At 51.8% G+C, this 23,195-nt stretch overlaps 1 protein-coding gene across 1 annotated transcript in view; it reads left to right on the top strand.

The window, feature by feature from the left end:
• Nucleotides 1-23,195, top strand: part of DNAH9 (dynein axonemal heavy chain 9) — a 332,285-nt gene that overhangs the window by 14,776 nt on the left and 294,314 nt on the right. The window contains exons 6-11 of the mRNA XM_043585501.1: nt 3,369-3,580; nt 5,383-5,616; nt 13,202-13,369; nt 14,813-14,929; nt 16,522-16,672; nt 20,115-20,229. Of these exons, the coding sequence (XP_043441436.1) occupies nt 3,369-3,580; nt 5,383-5,616; nt 13,202-13,369; nt 14,813-14,929; nt 16,522-16,672; nt 20,115-20,229 (997 nt within the window). The remainder of the gene's footprint in view (nt 1-3,368; nt 3,581-5,382; nt 5,617-13,201; nt 13,370-14,812; nt 14,930-16,521; nt 16,673-20,114; nt 20,230-23,195) is intronic.

Raw genomic sequence — 23,195 nt, forward strand, 5'->3', positions numbered from 1 at the left:
GCAAGTGATGCCGGTGTTCTGTTTGTGGTAGTGATTCGAAGTTTTCATCTGATATTTTATTCAGGTTAAAATGTGCATCAACTTTGAGAAAAGCACTCAGTAAGCAATATTACAGGTTGTATGCAGGCACAACAGCTACCATAAAGGAGACCTGCAAATGACTGACGTTCGGGGCCCTGAAATAAAATGACACGCGCTAAAAGTATATTTACGAGTCCGCTATTTAGAGCCCCAAATATATTTTGCACATTAATAGATTAATAGACTATAATCATTCTGCTTGATTAATAGTTATAAAAGATCTGGTTTCCCGGGTGGGCTTCAGAAAGCTCTTTGCAGTCGAGTAAATGCTGGCAATGAGAAGAAGGGAGAAAAAAACAATACCATCATCATGATCACGGATAAACACGACAGCAAAATTAGAAATCCTTGAAACATAGGTAACTCAATTCTGACGATGCGAGAAAAGGAATTTTGATTATAGGAGTTAGGCAAAGACTTGGTCAGAAATTTTGATGGGGTCTTCTGAGAATAAAAAGATTTTAGAGGGGCGCCTGGCTGGCCCCGTCGGTAGAGCGCGTGACTCTAGATCTGGGGGTCGTGAGCTCCAGCCTCACATTGGGTGTAGAGGTTACTTAAAAATAAAATCTTAAAAAAATTTTTTTAAAAGATTTTGGAGGCTGGCAGTTAGTTTTCCCATTTCCGATTTAATTTCAGAGCATCTTTTTTTTTTTTTAATTTTTAAAATGTTTTGATTTATTTTTGAGAAAGAGACAGAGCGAGTGGGAGAGGGGCAGAGAGAGAGAGGGAGACACAGAATGGGAAGCAGGCTCCAGGCTCCGAGCCGTCAGCGCAGAGCCCGACGCGGGGCTCGGACTCACAGACCGCAAGATCACGATCTGAGCTGAAGTCGGACGCTTAACTGACTGAGCCACCCAGGCGCCCCAAAGAGCATCTGCCTTTCTTGAACCTAAAGAGACCCACTATGGATGTTAGTCGTCTTAGTCATGAGCAGCGTAGTTCTTGGGCTCACTGATGGACTGAAGAGAAGGAGAGGAGAAGAAACATTCCTGGATCAGTGGGCACAAACTGGAAAACGATGCAAAGTAAACAGGGGAGTTAAAGGGGTGGAGGAAACAGTGTGGAACAAGATTGTCAGCAGTGGAAGGAAACCTTGGGAAAAAAGGAAGCCAACAGGTCCCTGCAGGAGCATTCTAGTCTCTGGCCACCAGGGGCAGGATTGGCATAGTACAGCCTGGTCACCAGTCCGGCTCTTTGTTGGTGGCAATGTGTGCAGGTCAGTGGCCAGAGGTGGGCTGGAGCCAATGGGGACTGGCCATCAGGTTCTTGAGAACCTGCTGTCTGCAACTCTTTTCAATCCCCCCTCCCAACACTCAGAAAAGTCGAGCTGGTAGCTTGAAATCCAACATGGTGGGAATGTCAGCAGTATCTACGCCATGGAAATTGGCAAGTGCTACACGTAATAAAGGCTTTGGTCCCAGAAGAGCCTGTTATTGACGACTGAGCTGCTTATGTTTCACCCACCTTTGTTCATTTCTTTCTTCATCTGCCTTGTGAGCTAAGTTGTGACCACGCCCTGGACTGGACGAGCCAACCCTCAAATACCGTGCTCTTAAAAATCAGGGGAATGCCTATTTATGTGATTAAAGAAGGGTTTGCTTTTTTGGGGGGGTGGGGGGAAGGTATCGTAAAGAGAAAGCTTCTCTGGCCCAATGTCCTCAGCCTCCTTCCTCCCCATGTGTCTGAACGCTAGGGCACGTGCCCATTAGCATGGCTGCTGGAGCTGCGTCTCCCCCACCCCCACACGGAGGTTTTGATGTTCTCACCAACCCCTCCCATCAACTTACTGTGATATTTGACTTTCAACCATTGGACGCACACACGACTTCCCATTGGAGATATAAAGTGCAAATGTACACGCATTGCAAACTCCTGGCGGGGTGAGCCCCGCGGCCATCAAGCCAGGGTTCAGCCCCACAAACCTGGGGTGATCTTGCTTTTGTTCCGCTATATCCGTGGGAAGAAGACCCTAGGCATGGTGGGCAGGTCTTAATTTCTTCACTCGTGATGGGAGAGTAACGAAGCTCCCGCCCGGGGTCTATGAGATGGGATACGTCTAGTGAATGGATCAGTGCCTGGCACACAGAACCTTCACTAAATAGGTACATTTTGGGTTTCCTTTAGGATGAATGAGTGGGGAGCCTGTAAGATAACAAAGGCCATGATCACCCATCATAGCGCCTGATTATCTGCCCAGGAAAGAACTTTATAAATGGCCCTTCCTGGGATACTTTGCTCAGTGGGCTTCCTCACTGCCTCTGTGGTGATATGCAGAGTTAGTCCCCCACCCACTGGGTTTCCTACTTTCTCTTCTCTCTGTCACCACAAGGTGACTAGTGAAAGGCACCTATCTTTCCTTGGCTGTGGTCAAAGGAAGTGGTGGGGAGATTTTCCTGGCTTTGAGATCCAGCAGAACCCCGCCATCATCAGTCTGTGCTATTTCTCTGTCCCCACCTGCCTCCCCCTCGGTACGGGCTCAGTGAGATACTTGATTAGCCAAATGTTTATCAGGGACGTGACCTTTCCTGGGACACTCTCCTTGTGCTGCCTACAGACCTTTGCAAGAATTCTTTAAATTAGCTCCTGTTCCTCCTCTTTCTGAGGTTAGAGCGACTCGCCGTGCCCAAGGTCACACATCAGGGAAGCGTCTGGGTCGGCATTTGGAGGCAGATCTTTCTGACTCTAAAACTTGTCCTTCCGATCATCTACTTTGTATGGTGTTGGCCAGCAGCAAAGTATCTTCTCCACACAGGGCACCGGACTGGGGCCAGCAGAGCCAGGGAGGTGTCCAGATACGGGACTTTTGTAAGAGAGACTCCTCAGACCATTATTTCAGCTGTCCAGAGCTCTCCAGGTCTCAGTGTTTCCTCAAAAGAGCTGGAAAGTTTGGGACGCCTGGGTGGCTCAAGTCAGTTAAGGATCCGACTCTTGATTTCGGCTCAGGTCATGATCTTATGGTTTGTGAGATCGAGCCCCGCGTCGGGCTCTGCGCTGACAGCACGGAGCCTGCTTGGGATTCTCTGTCTCTGTCTCCCCGCACCCCCACCCCCGCCATCTCTCTGCCCCTCCCCCACTTGTGCTCTCTCCCTCTCTCAAAATAAATTAAAAAATAATAAAAAACAAAAAGAGCTAGAAGGTTCTCAGGGACCAGCTTCCTCTGCTCTCCTCCTAGTTTAAGCAGAAATGGCAGCCACCGCTCCCCGGAAGCTTCCGTCCCAGGCACCAGGGCTCCACTCGGTAGGCGTGAGCCCCCAGCAGGGAAGGTGACCATCTCCAATCCCTTCCAGCTCTGACAGAGGCGCAGGACATCCGGACACACCTGATGCCACTCTCCCGCCACCTGGAGATCCTTGAGAGCCTGGAGTTTCCGGAGGTGAAACCACGGCTGCGGCCTCTGCTCCACGTGGTGTGTCTGATCTGGGCCACGTGCGGGTCCTACCGCTCCCCAGGGCGGCTCACGGTGCTGCTCCAGGAAATCTGCAATCTCCTCATCCAGCAGGTTAGCCGTCGGGGCTCCTGACAACCACCCCCCCCACCGCCCCCTCCAGGGGCTGGCTGGCACCGGGTCACGGGGAAGAGGAGAGGGCGCATTTCCTTCAGGGCAGGGAAATCATTCAAGTCCAGAGGAGTCTCACACTTAAATTGTGTTACTGTCACCGCCAGTAACTCCCAAAGGTGTTCTCAGTAGTGCTAGAATCCTTGGGAGGACCGGTCTTCCTTTCCCCTCTGCCCAAGTCCCGGGGTCAGGCACAGGGTGGGTGTGGTGAGTCTTGACCTCCTTAGTGATCAATGCCCAGGGTCAACAGGGAAGCCCAACACTTAAGAATGCTGCCCCGAGAGCCAGGCGTCCTTGTGCCTAATTCTGAGTCACCACTGGTTAGCCGTGTGTGCCTGGGCAAGTGACGTATCTGCTCTGTGCCTCACGTTCCCCACTGTGCAATGGGAAAAAGCAGAGGACCTGTCTCAAAGGGCGGCCGGCTGGCCACATCCCACATGCTCATGCCCTGCACGTGCTATGAACTCAGGGCCTGTGAGCTACAGAGAAACAGCTTCTTGGACCACACAGTCCATACTCCTCCTCCTCAGGGCCTCTTGGAACACCAGCCAGCACAGCATATACCTCAGGAGTCTGTGTGTCAACAGAACAAGGGGCCTTAATGAGGCTTCGGGGATCTGTCTCCCAAGTTGGCTTCTTTTACCTCTAATGAACATATATAAAGAGTAACTCGTAACAACTAACATCTACGGAGAACGTTGCAGCCTACCAGTGCCGTGACATCCAAGACCTTGGCCATTTTCGGATGGACCCTGTGAGATGGGCAGGGAGAGCCTTATTAATTTCTTATTAATATTTAAAGATGTGAGCTAAGGCTCGAGGAGATCAACTGAGTCGCCAAAGGTCCCCCAATCCAGGACCGGAAGTCAGTTGTTTGGCTCCAAGGTCAGCACCCTTCCATCACAGCATTTTTGTAAGACTTTTCCGGTTGAGGGGCGCCTGGGTGGCGCAGTCGGTTAAGCGTCCAACTTCAGCCAGGTCACGATCTTGCGGTCCGTGAGTTCGAGCCCCGCGTCGGGCTCTGGGCTGATGGCTCAGAGCCTGGAGCCTGTTTCCGATTCTGTGTCTCCCTCTCTCTCTGCCCCTCCCCCGTTCATGCTCTGTCTCTCTCTGTCCCAAAAATAAATAAACGTTAAAAAAAAAAATTTAAAAAAAAAAAAAGACTTTTCCGGTTGAAAGTATAAGAAAGCCCAATCCAAGCCAGCCTCAACAAAACAACTAGCATGACTTACTGGTTTGTGTACTTCAAAGTCCCCAGATAAGGCTAGCTCCAGCCCTGGCCGACAGGAAGGCTAAGATAACATCACCAGGACGAGGTTATTTTTGACACGCCCTGTGGTGGCGAAGGCGGCTGTCATACAGCTTAAGCATCACAGCTGTACAGGATCGAGCCTCTTGGAGACAGGGGAATACTTATGGTTCAAAGAATTCTTGCTTTTGAATTACTTTACTGTAGAAAGCCAACTAGTCATGAGAGAATCCCCCAGGAAAGAGCACCTTCCCCAGCCCAAGCTGGCCCAACAGAAGTTCGCCGTGGCTCCTTTACGCGCCCGTCTGTCCCTGAGCCAATCGTGGACGGTTTGGCTTGAGCCCAGGCGCCAGTCCACTGGTAGAACTGAGGATGGGGTCAGAGGTTTCCTACAGCATGCTTCTGGAAAGTATGGCGGGCAGTTATTGAGATCAGAGTTGGGACATGGACAAAAACCGCGTGCAGGCTCCGCGACAACCTTCTGTTTGCGTTCCAGGCTTCTAATTATCTCAACCCAGAAGGCCTCCTGAGAAGTGAGGTGGAAGAAAGTCAGAGAAAACTGCAAGTGGCCGTGGACACCTTGAACTTCTTCAAGCAGATGTTTCAGGACAGAAGAGAGAATCTCCATACTTACTTCAAAGAGAACCAGGAAGTCAAGGAGTGGGATTTCCAGTCTTCCTTGGTCTTTGTGCGACTGGATGGCTTCCTGGGGAGACTGCTCCTGGTGCAGGTGAGTGTCCTCGTTCACCTCAGGCTCCCAGCTCCATACAGGGGTGAGCCATCCAGGGATCCGAAATCAGAGTAGGGAAAGGACCAAAGCAGCACGGTGGCCAATCCTCCATTGGTTGGAAGAACCCATAATAAGAGTCAATAAACATCTGGTTTGACATTTTCATGTAATGGTGGTTCTGGTCGAAGTGTAGGAAACTCTGATCATAGACTCGTTTGGGGAAAGGCCAACCAATTGAGTTGGTTTTCAAATTACCCATAATCTTCAAACTTTGTTTCAAATAAACTCTTGCTAGAAATTCCAAGGGGCGAAATGCAACTGAACTGATCTAGATGCAGTTAGCCATGCTCAACAAATCCACTCTTTTGAACTTCTCCTTTTCCATGCTCCCAGCCTCAAGGTGGCTCCCAGAATCATAAGACTAGCGAATCCCTGCGCAAAAGATGCAGGACTTTTGGCTCAAAGTTGTGGCTCCACCCCCTTCCTCCCCCCACGCCCCCCTCCCCCAGCAATGGTTTAAAAGTTCATGTGAATGTTAGTTTAAGGGCCAGGGTGAGAAAACAGGAGACTTTTGCTTTTGATGGTTTTCATCCTCAGAATTTAATGTGGTTAGCAGGTGTTTTCACACTTGATGCCTCGATATTTGCTGACTGAACTTTGCAATGGACGTCATCAAATGAAATACGGACTTATTTGAGAAATTCAGGGTCAAGATTAGGACAATGACCAAGGGGGCCGAGAGGGAGTCAGAATCATTTCCATCTATGATCCGCACAGATTTGAGAATGCAGAGGTGGGGTGGGGTGGGGGGATCAGCTGGGAAGAGGTGCACCCTACGGTTTGTAGCATAATGAAGGACAAGAAGAGTATGGGATTGAATCCATGCATTCCAATTCAAGAAGCATTGTCCCAGCCCCGCCATGCACCAGGCACCGAGCTGCGAACTGGGGATACCATGGTGACCGGAAGATGGCTTTGTCTACAAGAAGCCTGTGGACCAGTAGCCATAGCGCAGGAGAAGGTAGACAGACTGATGGATGAGACCCAGGGACAGAAAGACCACAGAATCTGGGAATGTCGTTGAGGTGTATTAAATGCCACGATAGAAGCGAAATCGGGGTGTTCCTGGGAGCAGGAAAGAAGGGCTCCCTAACCCAGAGGGGGCTCTGAGAAAGCGGGCAGCACACGAGGAAATACATTTCGAAACTGGAGTGGGAATTCTCCGGGGAAAGAAGGGGAAGGCCACAGAGACAGAGAGAATGTATACGCGAGAAAACCAGAAGCCAGATCTCGCGAAAGGCGCACCCTAAATGCTTCACCCGATCGCGGAGGCTGCAAATAATCGACATTAGCTTTATCCTAAATGCCTCCTCCTCCCGCAGCCTCTGGAGCTCTCCCTCTAGTCTCTAACCCCTTCCCTGCTTGAGCCCAGGTGACAGACAGTCACCAACCTGCCTCTGCAGTCAGAGCGACTGCGGGGCGGGGCCTCGGCCCCGTGCACACATGCTCATGATGTGACTTTGCATATAGACAGCTCTTCTAACCTGAGGGCGGCTAATCTGCTGGGTGTATTCAGTAAATACAAGCACTGATGGCCACCCATCTCCCCGGAGTCATTACCCTCACGAGAGTGCTCACAGCTGCTCTTTCCCTCGGAATCAAGGGCACGGAGGCATAAAAAGCAGTTGCCCCAATTTAATTAGGGGATGGCTTGAATGTCACCATGCTCGGCCTTTCTGTGGCTCCCTCTCTCGAGTTTCCTGTCCTTCGAGATGGTTTACTTCTCAGCCCTCACCTCAGACCCCAGCATTTCTTTTCTCTGCTGCCTTGCCTCTTCCTCCCCTTTCTACCTGTCCCCTTCCCCTCCTCTTTTGTCATCTTTCTTTCCCTTCCTTCCTTTTTCTCTTTCTCATTCCCTTCCTTCTTTTTTCTTTCTTTCTTTCTCTTTCCCTTTCTTCCTTTCTTCTTTCTCTTTCCCATCCTTCCCTCCTTTCTTTTTCTTGCTTTCTCTCTCTCTCTTTCTCCCTCCCTTTTCTGTTTTCCTCACCTCATTGTTCGCCCTACATTTCTGTGATCTTCCCAATCCTGTGGCTGCCCCCCCTCCCCCCAGGCCAGTGTTTGCTCCCCTCCTCCCGGTTTCATCTCCCAAGTGTTGGCTCTCACTCATCCCTGTGCCCTCCGGCTCCCCTGTCGCCCCCCCTACCCGTCTCAGCACAGAGGACACGGCGCTATTGATCTTCCGGGAGCATATTTCATGTGGCCCTTTAGTTAACATTCCGTGTATCTCTGTGATCAATGCCTGTTTGAAATGGGATTAATCTGCTTCTCTCCAGCAAGAATTAGCATGAACCTCGCCTTATTCATTTTGCCGTTCTAATAACGCAGCCTCCGAGATGTGGGTGTCTGCCATTAATAAACGCACGCAGCCAAGTTAATAAAATGACACCAATACCTTTACTCTCCGGCACGCTCACGTCCAGGGTTATGTTGTAAAAGGGCCTGTTTTTCATCTCCGTGGTTCCCTTGGATTTCTTTTCCCCTCTGATTTGTATGGCTTTCCCTCCCTCGCCTTCTGCACAAGAAAGTCTCCTTGTGCAGATGGACTCTTCCCTCTGGGCTCCTGCTGGAGCAAAAAATGGGGGCAGGGCGAGGAGGGGGCTGCCGGGCAGGAGCCTGTGTGTGCGGAGCACCGCTCAGCAGGCAGAGTGATTGGGTTCGTAGGGCACCGCGCCCTCCCCCGCCTCCCCATCACAGCCAGGATACAGCTCAACTCGGATCGAGCCGAGCCTGGGGGAACGAAAGGAAGAAGAGGAAAATGAAGAACAAACCTGTTTCTAGAGCCTGAATCCTGCCCTGGCCCGCAGCCTACATTCAGCAGGAGCCTAGGTGCCTTGAGGGCAACGCACAAATTCGCTTGCCCAGGGTTCACACGGCTCGGGGAGGTTTGGCTGCAATTTGTAGCCAGGGGCGTCTTGTCTTTCCACCAAAGTTGTGAATCTCCTGGGGGGAGATCTCAAGGTCCTGTCCCTCTGTCCTGCCCCCCTACTCCCCAGGGTTTTGTGTTTTCCTTCTGCCCTCAGACACCCGACTCTGCCTTTTTAAAGATATTTTTTTTTTCAACGTTTATTTATTTTGGGGACAGAGAGAGACAGAGCATGAACGGGGAAGGGGCAGAGAGAGAGAGGGAGGCACAGAATCGGAAACAGACTCCAGGCTCCGAGCCATCAGCCCAGAGCCGACGGGGGGGCTCGAACTCACGCGAGATCACTCGAGATCTCGCGAGATCGTGAACTCACGGACCGCGAGATCGTGACCTGGCTGAAGTCGGACGCTTAACCGACTGCGCCACCCAGGCGCCCCCCGACTCTGCCTTTTTAGACCCTATTTCTACCACCTGGTTCCTAGGCCTTTTTTTTCCCCCAAAATAAGTCATTTGGGTAAAATTATATCCCTCCCCCCGTCCACGAGGGGGCCTTATTTATTTGACTTTATGACTCGCTAAGGAACTCCCAAAAGTACATAAAATCTTTGCAACTCCAACAAGTCAAAAGTCAAAGGGAAGAAGAGGGGTTCGGCTGCCTCCTGATCCCGTCACCCTGCCTTCCTGCTTGCCTTACCAGTGCGCACGCGCGTGCCCCCCACCACGTGAATGCACGCTGCACACACCCACGCCACGTGCACACACACACACACACACACACACACACACACACACCCCACTGAGCTCACTTTTGTGGCCTAGTCAGTAGCTGCTGCAGACCACCCCCCCCCCACCCGCCACCTCCCTTTTCCGTTTCTGCCTGCAGCCTCTTCCCTACAAACAATGCCCTGAGCAGCTTGGAGAGAACCCTCATTTCTTTCATTATAAAATTGCTGCAAAGCTGCGATTCACTTGGAGACAAAATGATTTCCTGCTGAGGCTTTCCGCGAGGTGATTAGCGGGGAGAGAGGTAATCAGCTGACCTAATATGCACTGCATTCCCTTCCCTCCTTCCTCCATCGGTGGCCGGGCTGCTGCCTCCTTCACTGGGGCCTAATTGGGGCGGCTTCCCTCTCAGCCTGGCCCGGGCATGTGGCCACGCAGGAGACCATTAGCCGCGTCACGTCGGCCACCGTTCGAAAGGTAAAGAAAACAGTCTTTTTCCCCACGACCTTTGGAGATTGTCTTCTCCGAACGCCTGCTTTGTGCTCTCCCTTAATGAGTTCTGAAGACATTTCCTTTCAGATGGGTGGTGTCACCTCTCGGTGGAGGACAGGCTTGTGTGCGTGGGGATAGCCATGATCCCCGACTTTGTCGCCACGCCTCGCGGGGCCAGGGCACAAACGGAGCTCTCCCCCGGCACCCCATTAGAGGTTGCCCCGTTGCTCCAAAGAATAGGACCCGATCTGCCAGTCGGCTATCGGGGACCCCATGGTCTTTTTGGGATCCCGCTGGGAGGGAGCAGCGGTCTATCCGCCCTTAGACATCTCTTACCCACCAACCCGATCTAATGACATCAGCGAGATGGTAATTAATGACAGCGGCTTCTGTGGATGGAAGTCACTCCAAAGCACTTCCCGTGGAACACTCGGTAACCCCACGGCGAATCAGGTGTTAGCCAACCCTTTTGCAGGTTAGGAGAGTGAGGTTTAATTAGGGTCTTGCTTTAAGCCGTTTGGGTAGGGAGTGGCACCCCAGGGTTGTGTGGACCCAGGGACTTGGGGTCCTGGATCCTCAGCTCTTTCCATGATGCCTGTGCTCCTGAGGTCGACGTTTTCAGCCAGTACAGAGCAGAGTGAATTTCCTGTGTGTACTGGCAGGACGAATAAAAATGGGTATGTTGAAAATATTATTTAAGCCTCATTTTGGTTTTAACTGCCTTTTATCTGTTTCATGAGGACTTCTCAATAATGAAAAGGACTTGCATTCAAATATTTTGAGAATCAACGAAGTGGAAACCATCGTTAGGATGAATCAGTTTCCACAGTTGGGAGACGATTTCCCCCCCGATTCAGGAATCGTCTCTACAATGCCCCTGATCTCAAACTTCTACTAAAATCCATGCCGTGATGGGGAGCTCACTATCTCTCTTAGCATTCCATTCTATAGTCGGGCATTTCTGGGTATTAGACGGTTCTGTTTTATGAAGTGGAACCACGTGGAATTGCCAAAATGGCCAAGTGCAAGTCATTTTATACGTTCGGCCCACGAGTTGAGGCCAAAACTACTTTTTTGCCCTCTTCACTCATTTGCCTTATTTCTGCCCTCACAGTAGGACCAGGCTAGGTTCTGCCTCGTATTTGACCAAGGCCCTTTTAAACGCACATTTAAAGGCACGAACGTTTAAAGGCACATTTCTGCCTTGCATTCCTTCAGCGTCTAGGACCCCTCCAGGGGCTGAAGGTACAGTGGTACCTCTGGGACCCAAGACCATGCTTCAAGTATTCTTGAGAACAAAACAGTACAACTAAATGACCATCTGGTTTTCCGATGTAACCAAACACACCCAGATCCGTCTGTCTTTTAACATGGACTCAGAGCATCTTCCCAAAACTTGAAACTGACTTCCACGGGATTGCGAAAGGTGGGTACCCAGGTGACCTCCCACAGCACACGTACGTTTTCCCCCACTTGACTGAGCACAGCTAAGCACAACTTGTCGAATGGACATGAATTGCGATCTAAGTCGATTTCATTTAAATCAGATTCTTTTCTGTTCTCCTGCGGATATATAAAATTGAAACGTGTTTTTAAGTAAAGACTGCCCCATTTCCCACCAGTAGAGGCAAGACCCCCTGGTCTGGGTGACGTCTTCCTTTCCTCAGCTGGTTCTTTCCTCTTCTCTCCTCCCTGACTTGAGCTGCTCGCCAACGGCCATGCCTGAGCATAGCAAGCAAAACAGGGGTGGAGGGGGGGTTAGATGGGCTGCCCCAGGCTGCCAGGTGCCCTCCTGGCAACATGGGGCAAACCAGTCCCGTCTCACCACTTCCCAGTGTCTCTGTCACTGCCCTCGGACATGGCGTCCCAGGAAGGGAAGGGAGTCGAGCAGCCTCTCGCCAGCCTGGTGGCTCAACCCATCGCAGTGGCCATTGGCAGCGGGGATTTCCCGGAGTGGACTCAGGACCACTGGGTTTTCTGCGTTGTGACACGGTGTTCCCTCTACCTGCCCTCCAATCTCCCTTAGAGTGGAGGACCCCCTCCCAGCGTTTGCCAGAAGCACCCAAAGGTCAGAGTTACCCTCCTCTTTCCTGTTGGAAGAGGTCTGCGCCTAGATTGGAAGAAAGGCTGGGTTTGCAGGTTCTGTGACTTCAGATGAGCGTGTGCGAGGGAAAAACACAATCTGGCAGTGTCTTCCGAAGGCTTCCGTCAGATGAAGCCGCTTCTGTGGACTTGGGAGGGGCTCCTCCCCGAGGCTCTGCGCTGTCCACCTGTCACTTAATTCTGAGCACAGCTGGGGCACTGCCGTATCAACGACAACAGTGACAGCAAGATGCACGCACTGTGTACTTGCCATGTGCCAAGCACTGGCCTAAACCCTAAGCCAACCCGGACTGCTTTCACTCCCGCCATTATTATCCTGTTGCAGATGAAGAAACCCAACAGAGACGCCCAGTAACTTGCTCACTGTCGCCCAGCCGACCACATGGCAGATTCCTTCTCTCGGCAGGAGTGGTTGCTGAGAATATCGGTGTCTCCCTCTTGGCTTGTCCTTGAGACCTTTTGAAGGATCTGTTTTCTGTCAATATCCCTTAAGATAGCTGTGCTTCTGGAGCCAGATAACGCGTTTCCTTTGAAATGGATTTATTTTTATTTTTATTTATTTATTTATTGAGAGAGAGCGAGAGAGAGAGAGAGAGAGAGAGAGAGAGAGAGAGGTGGGCAGGAGCAGAGGGAGAGAGAGAATCCCAAGCTGGCTCTGCCCTGTCAGCAGAGCCGGACGCAGGGCTCGAACTCATGAACCGTGAGATCACGCCCTGAGCTGAAACCAAGAGCCAGACGCTCAGCTGGCGGAGTCACCCAGGCGCCCCGACATGGATTTTTTAAAAAACATCAGGGGCGCCTGGGTGGCTCAGTCAGTTAAGCGTCCGACTTCGGCTCAGGTCATGATCTCACGGTTTGTGAGTTCGAGCCCCGCCTCGGGCTCTGTGCTGACAGCTCGGAGCCTGGAGCCTGCTTTGGATTCCGTGTCTCGCTCTCTCTCTGCCCCTCCCCTGCTCACGCTCTGTCTCTCTGTCTCAAAAATAAACAAAACACTAAAAAAAAAAAAATTAAAAAAAAAAAAAACAGAAGAAACCCACCAGTCACATAAATAATGTCGTTATAGTTTGTTATCTATTAGAGAACCCGGAAAGAGGCTGAAATATACATGTGGTTTTTTTTCTTGTCTGTGTGAATTTTGTTTACCTGTGCTTCCTCTTTGCTTTGTGAGTTTAGCCAATAGTGATTTATACCAAGCCGATCTAATAAAAAGGCTACGATACTAATCAGCCCTCCTATTTTCCTAAGCAACCACCCCCGCTCCCCGTGATTTCTAGCTCTTCCCATACTAATCTGAGTGTTATCTGCTGCTGTTCTTATTAACTATTTTGTGAACTGGCCCTATAGGATCTTCTGAAGACAACCCTGGATTTCCACACGCTGGGAAAGCTTGAGTTCAGTGGCATCAGAGGGAGTGCCCTGAGTCGGCAGGTCCAGCAAATGTACGACGAATTTCAAGAGATGTACAGGGTCTTTACAGAGGCCCCCTATGACTGCTTGGACCCCCAGAGCACGGTAAGGCTTGGAAAGGCTAACTCACAAGCTTTTTCTCTTTCTCAGATGCCTCGAGGCGGTAGGGTCTAGGTGTTTACTTGCATTTTCCTTGTGTATTTCCTTTGGTTCCCGGGGCTCCGGTGGTTGTATTAAGAGACCACTCCCCGTTATTCTCTTTGTCAGGAGAAAGTTCAGGAAAGGCCTTTTCTAATGGCTGACTGCTCCAGACTGATGATACCCAGGGTTCCAGAGATGCTGAGATGTGTACGGGTTGATGGTGGGGGGCCGTGTGCAAAGCTTTCAGCTTCGAGCTCCGCGGAGGCCAGGCGCACCCGGGCAGAATTTCATTAGTGGCTTGGGGAGGGGGAAGTGAAACAGAGGCTGAGTTGTTCTGAGCTGACCCTGGTCCCCCAGGGAGTCTTCAGGCAGAGGAAAGGGCCAGAGTTGCAGTTTCTAGGATCCCACATGTCACCTGTAGCCCAGGATTCTGGACCTGTGGGTCCAAGCCTACAGCAGGAAAAACAAAACAAAACAAAACAAGAAAGCAGAAGGGTCAGTACGGAAGGAGGGAATGGCATGCCTGTTAGGAGGGGCTGAATTAGGGGAGAAGGAATCACAAGAATATACCAGGGGAAATGGAGAAAGAAATTGAGCAGAAATCTACTCTGAGCACCTCCAGACCTTGGGTGATTAGCTGGCCAAACCCAGAAGTTCTAAAAATTTCTAAAAATTCCATGAGTCTCAGGTGGAAAAAAAAAGGGGGGGGGGCGGTGGCATATGACAAAACAGGATATATACTGTGATTTTGCTACAAAGTGATAATCTGAAAACACACCCAATCCTACACACAAGGAAACATACTAGTATTAATGTGCTTGGGTTTGGGAAGTAGAAAAACACTATGCTGTTCTGGTTTCCTTTGTCTTTTTGTAAGGCGATGCATCAGTGTTGGAAAGCGATAATAACAGGTAATAATGATTCCACAAATAAGTTTCTTTGACAATGGCTACGCTCTAAGAAAGAGAACACCCCTGGGGCTGTCTGATAAAATACAGTATTTGGGGGGATTTTGACTTGGGGCAGGAAGGAAAGTAGGAGGTAATGATAGAATAGCCTTATTGCCGGGGCTGTTGGCGCCGAGGTGGCTTCTGGGATGACATGAGCTAGCACTGGGGGTGAGAGAAGGGACTTCAGAAGGTGGGAGAGGGGCCCCGAAAGGGGGTGACAAGGAGCCAAGCTCACACCGGACTCAATTTACCAGGAAAGTGGCATCCGGGAAAACAATACTGCAGTAATAGGGTCACTGCATGGATAGAAACAAAGCCATGCCAGGGTGAATTTTAGAAACTTAAAATTTAAGTCCTGGGTGTAGCCGATTCAAGCACATAGGTGGTGGTAAAGAGCATAGTGGGATTGGCCTTGAGGAGCTCACGTTCGTCCTACGTCCACGTGATGTCTCTACAGGAATTCGAAAATGACGTGTCCGAATTTCGCCAGAGAGTAGAAGATCTTGACCGAGGGCTGGGGACCATCTTCATTCAAGCCTTCGATGATGCCCCCGGTTTGGAGCATGCCTTTAAGGTTTGTGTAGTGGGGGGGCAGACGGGTAGGAGCCGCCACTGTGCTCCATTCTGTCCCCACCCTCAGCTGAGGGGGACAAGGCCCCTCTTCCAATGGTTTTGTCCCTGCAGATGTCAATTGTTCCTGTGCGTCTTCTAGAACGGTGTCGTGGGAGAACTAGGCAAAGGGACTGGGCAGAACCAGGGTTCTCAGGTTGATCATTAATGCTTTCCTAGAAACACGACGATGTGAAAACACTTTCCAAAAGAGTTTATTCTAGAATGTTCTCTCTGGGCCTTATCCCGAGCGTGCCCATTAGAAGTGAAGAAGTCAACTTGCGGTCGCCCCCCTGAAAACCTGGGCTATTTAACCAGTGCCGCAGGGCTGATTCACGCCGGAGCAAACCCCCCCATAAGTGGTTGTAGGGTTCAGCTACCAGCTGCTGAAGTCCCTCAGGGGCCAGCTGGAGCAGGAATAGGGAAGAGAAGGCACAGGACAAGTGGACAGTGGGTGCACACTGAGACTTCTGAGTCGTGAGGCACGATGCCTTCACGGCACGTGACCGATCTTCTCTAAACTGCAAAGGGACTTCCACTCCGTAAAGACTTGAAGATTAGAACAAGGACTGACCGGTGGCAGTTATAAGGAGGCCAATTTGGGCTCCGTGGAGGGGAGAGATTTCTGTGAAAGGTGGAATGGACTTCTCCAAGAAGTTGATGAGTGTCTAGTCGCTGAAAATGTCCTCGGGTAGCCTCGATGACCAGTGAGACAGTTGTAGAAGAGGCTCAAGCCCTGGGTGGGTGAGTCCGTGCCATTCTGGGATAGTGGGTGATCCAGCATGCCAGTCTTCGTTAGCCATCGAGCATAGAGACACATGACCTTTCATAAACAGTGTGGCCCCATAACTCATGGGGAAACACTTGTAGGATTCCTCTCTCCAAGCCTTTGAACTCATTCTGGAAATTAGTTCCAGAATTAGTTCTCTCTGAAACTTTTTTCTTGCTCGCCACCCTCAAATTTGAGCCTTCCACATTCTCCCCAACACCTGGCCCACTTAGGTTGTTTTTTTTTTTAGTTTATTTATTTATTTTGGGAGAGAGAGGGAGCAGGGGAGGGGCAGAGAGCAAGGGAGAGAGAGACTCCCAAGCAGGCTCTGTGCCGTCGGCACACAGCCGGATGCAGGGCTCGAACTCATGAACTGTGAGATCGTGACCTGAGCCGAAATCAAGAGTCAGATGCTTAACCAACTGAGCCACCCAAGCACCCCTAGCTCAGTTAGCTTCTTTACCTCATCTCTATTTCTGTTTTAGTTCTCTTTTTTTAATGAAGCTCAGCTCTCTGACATCTTTAGCTTTCTCTTTGTTTAATCCTTTACTCAGGGTCTCTCAACACGTGAGAGTCTGGCGGGTAATTCAGCAGACAGGTCTCCTTCTCCTTTAGAAGCAAAGGAGGGAGGGGCGACTATGAATATCCACCTATTTATAATCATTGACTCAACAGTTTTCGACCCTCTGCCGCCAGCGGACATGTGAAAGAAATAGCCAGGAAACAAGCTGTACTTAGAAAGGTTGGATCTGTGACTTTTTCTTCTTCTCTCTCTGCCTCCTCCGCAGCTGCTAGACATAGCAGGGAACCTTCTGGAAAGACCGCTGGTAGCGCAGGATGCATCTGAGAAGTACCTGCTGTTCGTCCGAATGTTCCACAAAGACCTGGATTCCGTGAGGGTGATCTACAGTCAGCGCGTCCAGGAGGAGGCGGAACTTGGTAGGTTTGTGGCGAGCGGATTTGAATGGGGGAGTTCTGTTACCAGCAAGGGTGCAACTCAACCCTCTTGGGTCCGTTAAATGGCCACGGTGGGTCCATGACATCCTCCCAGACAAGAGAGCACAGTCTTCCTGCTTGAAATCTCAGGCCGCCTTGGGTAATTGTAGAATTCACTGACCCGCGCATTTCCCTGTGTCTGGGGCTGCGACTGGCAGCCGACCCAGAGCACTGAAGTCCCGACTGCTTCTGGCTGAGACCTTAGCACAATGCATGAGTTGACCCTTGATCAATGTTGCCACACTGATCAATCTCCAGCGTACCTCAGTTCCACAACGGATGTCTACACGCCTGGGGAAAGTTTCTGCTCCCTTCTGACACCATAGCAAACCCTGCTTCTGGAGGGGGGACCCTGCAGGAGGCTGACAAAGGGCGGGTCCGTGCCGAGGTGTGATGTCTCCATTCTTGAAAAAAAATTTTTTTCTAACCTTTATTTATTTTTGAGAGAAAGAGAGAGCATGAGCAGGGGAGGGGCAGAAAGAGAGGGAGGCACAGATTCCGAAGCAGGCTCCAGGCTCCGAGCTGTCAGCACAGAGCCCGACATGGGGCTCAAACCCACGGACCGGAAATCATGACCCGAGCCGAACTCGGACGCTTAACCGACTAAGCCTCCCAGGCGCCCCATGACGTCTCCATTTTTGCCACAATTCTTAGATGCCCTGTCTTACCTGATCTGAAGTCAAACATAAGTTCAGTTCTGCTCTAGAAGCATTTCTTGAATCCTCACTATATGCAGGGCACCTTTGTGGGCACTGTGTACAGAGGCAGGCCAGGGTAAGGGATAAAGTAATTAATACTAAAGGGTTGTTCTTCAAGGAACACATCAGACATGAACAGACTTAACAGTAATGCAGGGCGGAGACATAGGCGATGTTCAACTTGAGTCACAGCGAACGGTAACGAAACAAGACAGCTTATGGCCGGGAGGTCTGGGGGGAGTGTGTGGGGTAGGTGGCCTTGAGCTGAGCCCTGCAAGGTCGGGGGATAGACAGCCAGGGAGAAATGGCAAAGGCCTCTGAAGCAGAGACAGGAGAGGAAGGTGATGGGTGGCACCTGCCTCAGCCAAAGGAGGTTACATGGGGAGATTATGTGAGTCACAGAGTTTGGGGGCAACAATATCACCTTCTCTGAGTGCCACATTTAGGAATCTGGGGTTCATTATTCGGGTAACAGGAAATTTTCCAGGGTTTTTAAGCAACAGAGCAGTAGGACCACTGCATCTATAAAGAGGTTTGCAAGTTCCCAGGGAGGTCGTTAAGAACTGCTTCTTAGGGGCGCCTGGGTGGCTCAGTTGATTGAGTGTCCGACTCTTGGTTTCTGCTCAGGTCATGATCTCATGGTTCATAAGTCTGAGCCCCACGTCGGCCTCTACACTGACAGCACGGAGCCTGCTTGGGATTCTTTCTCTCCTTCTCTCTCTCTGTCTCTGTCTCTCTGCCCCTCCCCTGCTTGTGTGCTTTCCCTTTCTCTCTCTCTCTCTCTCAGCATAAATAAACTTTACAAACAAACGTTTCTAAAGTTCTGTAGGTCGGAGCCCAGCATGATGTGCCTTGATCTCCACTGAGAGTGGCCCAGGGCTGAAATCACAGCGTGGACCAGGGCCAAGTTCTCATCAGGAGGTCCCGGGGAGTGGGGGGAATGCGCTTTCGAGCTCATTTCGTTGGGAGAATCCAGTGCCTTGTGACTGTAGCCCCGAGGTCTGCAATTCCTCGTTGGCTGTTGGCGGGGGGGGGGGGGGGGGGGGGGGGGGGGCTGGGGGGGGCCACTTAGTGACTGGATGGCACGCCCATGCCTCCATCTTCAAGCCAGGTATGGCTTCCTGAATCCCTGACTTCTCCTTCCAGCCACCAGAGAAAACGTTCTGCTTTAAAAGGACTCACCTGATTAAGTCAGGCCCACCCAGGATCATCTCTCTTCCGCTATCTAACATAGCGTCATCACTGGAGTGATTTCTCGATCGTATCTGGTTTCCCCCACACACACTGAAGAGGAGAGGATTATGCAAGGGTTAGGGTCATTGGTGTCATCTTAGCATTTTGCCCTGCTGTGGAGGCCGGGCAGAATGTGACTGTAACAGATCAGGGTTGAGGGTACGACATCAGGGAGCAGTGGGGTCTGTGGTAAAATAACGAAAAGACCACTATTCAGCTACACTTGCTAGTTAGAAGTGGTGGCTGGTTCTTGCCAACTCTTCCAACTGAGATTTTTTTCAAGAAATGGAATCCAGGGGCACCTGGGTGGCTCAGTCGGTTAAGTGTCCAACTCTTGGTTTCAGCTCAGGTCATGATCTCACATCCGTGAGTCTGAGCCCCACGTCGGTCTCTGCACTGACAGTGCGGAGCCTGCTTGGGATTCTCTCTGTCCCTCTCTCTCTCTCTCTCTCTGCTCCTCTCCCCACTCTCTCTTTCTCAAATTAAACTGAAAAAATAAGTTTTAAAAATTTGTCTTAACAAATGAAATCTAATCACTGTTGAATCCTGACAAGTACTTGTGAGCAAAGAAACCCACTGTTTGGACTAAAGTAGGAGCATCCAGGCTGTGCTGACGCTGGGCAAGTGATTCACAACCCACACGGCCTGTCTCATTCATCATCTTAGTGAATTTTCACAGAAACCCTGGAAATGAAGCAGGGAAGAGAGTATTCCCATTTTCTAGATGAAAAAACTGAGGCCCAAAGAGATTCTATTGTCTGTTTAAGGCAGTGTTTTCAACCCTGAATGTGCAATTGAAATCATCTCCAGAGCTTTTAAAAATACAGATGACTGGGCCCCACCCAGACCAATTAAATCAGAATGGCTGAGTCAGGGTCCAAGTATTAGTAATTTTTTTAAGTTTATTTATTTATTGATTGAGAGAGAGAGAGAGAGAGAGAGAGAGAGAGAGAGAGAGAGAAAGCAGGAGCGGGGGGCAACGAGGAGGAGGTGGAGAGAGAGGATCCCAAGCAGGCTCCACACTGTCAGCCCAGAGCCCCAAGCAGGGCTGGATCCCATGATCTGTGAGATCGTGACCTGAGCTGAAATCAAGAGTCAAATGTTTAACCCACTGAGCCCCCCAGGTGCCCCGGGATTTTTTTAAGAGCCTCCAGGTGATGCTGATGTGCAGGCAGGTGGAAAGTCCCAGGTGTGGAGTCAGAAAGCCAGTGAGGGGCAGCGCTGGGCTGGGCACCCCTGTCCTCGGACCCCATTTGGTGTTCTCCCCCAGGCCCCTCCTCCTTACTCCTTAGCCTACAGGCCGATCTCCCGGGACCCACCCCCATCTCAGTTTGGGCACAGGGTGACTTTAGCAGGTGGAGGTACTGAGGCAAAAAGTAGGGGGGGGCGGGTATTCCTGGGCAGAGTGGGGCCGGGGGCGGGCCTCCTTCAGTCTGCCTGTGCCGTGTCCCCAGGGTTCGCCGCCGTGCACAAGAACATGCCCACTGTGGCCGGGGGTCTCCGCTGGGCACAGGAGCTGCGGCAGCGTATCCAGGGCCCCTTCGCCAGCTTCAGACGCATCGCACATCCGTGAGTAACCGACTCCCCAAAGGCGGGTGCGTTTTAGGCTTCAGCTCCCGCTCTGGATTTTTGGAGAAATGCAACTCACTTCCCTAAGGCATGAAAATCACCTTCATTTCTTTCCCTTTTCAGCAGTAGACCAGCATCTTAAGTCCGTTTGGGCTGTTGTACAGAGTGCCACAGACCTGGTGGCCTATAAACACCAGAGGCACTTCTCACACCTCTGGAGGCTGGCAAGTCCAAGATCGCCGTGCCGGCAGATTTGGTGTGTGGTGAGGCACACCCTGGTTCACAGATGGCTGTCCCCTCACTGTGTCCACATGGCAGGTGGGACAAGGGACCTCCGTGGAGCCTCTTCTTAATCGGACACTAATTCCTTAATGAGGCTCCACCCCTTCACGAGGCCCCACCCCCGCCATGAGGCTCCACCCCCTTCACGAGGCTCCACCTCTCCATGGGGCTCCACCCCCTTCATGAGGCTCCACCCCTTCACGGGGCTCCACCCCCTTCACGAGGCTCCACCCCTTCACGAGTCTCCACCCCCTTCATGAGGCCCCCCACTACCTACATGAGGCTCCACCCCTTCACGGGGCTCCACCCCCTTCACGAGGCTACACTGCCTACATGAGGCTCCACCCCCTTCATGAGGCTCCACCCCTTCACGGGGCTCCACCCCTTCACGAGGCTACACTGCTGACGTGAGGCTCCACCCCTCCACGAGGCTCCACCCCCTCCACGAGGCCCCACCCCCTTTGCAAAGCCCCACCCCTTCACGAGGCTCCACCCCTCCATGAGGCTCCACCCTCATGGCCTAATCACTCCCGAAAGGCCCTGCCTCCTAATGCCATCACATGGAGGGTAGGATTTCAACATGTGAATTTTGGTGTGGGAGGGAACACAAACATGCAGTATCGAGATTGATACATTTGGACTCATTAGGGGACCGTTGGTGCAAAATGAGGCTTCATGGATGACAGGCTGCCTCTTTTTTGCTCCATCAGATTGATTTCTTCTTTTTAATGTTTATTTTTGAGAGAGACAGAGAGCGACAGAGGGGCAGAGAGAGAGACAGGGAGACACAGACCCTGAAGCAGGTTCCGGGCTCTGAGCTGTCAGCCCAGAGCCCCACACGCCAACTCACCGTGGGATCACGACCTGAGCCGACGCTTAACCTACTGAGCCACCCACGTGCCCCGAGGGTCCTTTCTGGAGGCAAAGGAGTCCGGGTTTCCAGCTCTTTGGGGCTCTCCCACCAGTCTCCTCTAACACAGCGTCTCCTGGCTACTGAGGCTGCTGGAAAATAGAGAAGCCCAGTGTCTGCTAAAGCGTGCTGTAAAGTCTTCGCCTGTTAGAATACCTGGGGCTCTTGTTACATGCAGCTTCCCAGGCCTCACCTCCCCCTACTGAATCCGAATCGCGAAGCGGGATGGGGCCTATGAATTGCTTCCTTAGCAAGCTCCCCCCACCCCGCGATTCTGATGGTTGACCAGGTTTGGAAACCACCGGCTCCACAATCTGGAAGCTGGGCTACGTAGAGGCGTCTCGGCTGCAAGAAGCGAGAGAACTGTTTTGCGGTATCACATTCAGGATGCTTCGGGAAAGGGCGGTCTTTCTCTGACCCCTCTTTCTAAAGAGTCTCCGTGGAGGGCGCTCAGCTTTGGCAAACGGCAACCAAGCGTTGAGACCCTGGCCTCCCAGGTGTTTTTGGCATCAGGTAGGACGCCGGCGACCCTCTGGTGCAGGCGGCAAGACTGAACGCTTTCAGGGGCCGGGGAAGAAAAACGGAAGACCGGCCGGGCTGGGGTCCCACAGGGGGGTCACCAGCACCCCATCCAGCGCTGCCCAGTGGAAAAGCGGACTCCATAGGAGCGCTCCCCCCACTCAGAGAGGAGCTGAAAATCGCGGTGTGTCTGTAACACGCCCAACTTCAGAGTTACCACCTGCTCTCAAACTCCACACCCATCGGATAAACAGGGGGTCAGGTCTGCCCTGCAGGCGATCCGTTGGCAACATCTGATCTGGTCTGAGCTAGCCGAGCTCTTTGTTTTGCAGATGAAGAAAGGAAAACGGAAATGAGGTGACAGGCTCGCCACAGTCCCAGGGAGAGAGCCCAGAAAGAACTGGAACAGAGTCTGGGGTCTTGAGACCCTGGCCCAGCACTCTTCCCGGGAAGCCCCCAGCCACAGGCACCGCGGCCCAGGATACGCTGAGCCCCATCTTCTCAAACGTGCACGTGGATGTGGGTTGTCGGAGGGGAGGGGCATGACCTTGGGCGAGGGGCTCTCCGGCCGCAGCTGTTCCCCCAAGAGGCAGGCAGCTGTGTTTCATCAGCAGCCAATGTGTCTAGCCCAGGGGGGATGGGAGGATGGTAAGAGGGCCTGGGCCCGGAGAGGGGATCTGAACGGCACCCAAGGTGTCCTCTGTGGTCCCCCCTGAAAATTCCCCTTTTGTCTAAAAATGAATTCACATTTGCAGCACCTTGCTCTGTAATATACAGCTGACCTTTGAACAACATGGGTTTGAACTGGGTGGCTACATTTACATGCAGTTTTTTTTTTTCTTTTTTCTTTTCTTTTGCTACAAGAAGTTTTATTGTTTCCATTTGGTCCCGGGTGGTTAAAAGCTGCCTAGAGGCCGCAGGGAAAAGTAAGTTCAGGCTGAAACCTCAACGTGAGCAGGATGCGCAGAAAGGAGGTGCAGGGTCCCCTTCTTGTGCTTGACAAGGGGAGGAGCTACCCGCCTAGCCCAGCCTGGGGGCGGCCAGGCCAGCCTGCGGAGGTGGGCCCGCCGGTCTTCTTGAGGAGTTTCACCTGCCCCTCTGGGACGTGGTTCTCAGGATTCCCAGAGGTGGGTCTGTGCTCGTGGGACCCAGGGCGAGCGGATCCAGAAGGACCTGGTTCAGCTTCTCTTCTCATCCAGAAGCGTGGAAGCTTCCGTGGCGTGGCAGGCTTCACCTCTCCCATCTCGGGATGGCT

Source organism: Prionailurus bengalensis, chromosome E1 (genome assembly GCF_016509475.1).
Source record: "Prionailurus bengalensis isolate Pbe53 chromosome E1, Fcat_Pben_1.1_paternal_pri, whole genome shotgun sequence".
Lineage (NCBI taxonomy): Eukaryota > Metazoa > Chordata > Mammalia > Carnivora > Felidae > Prionailurus > Prionailurus bengalensis.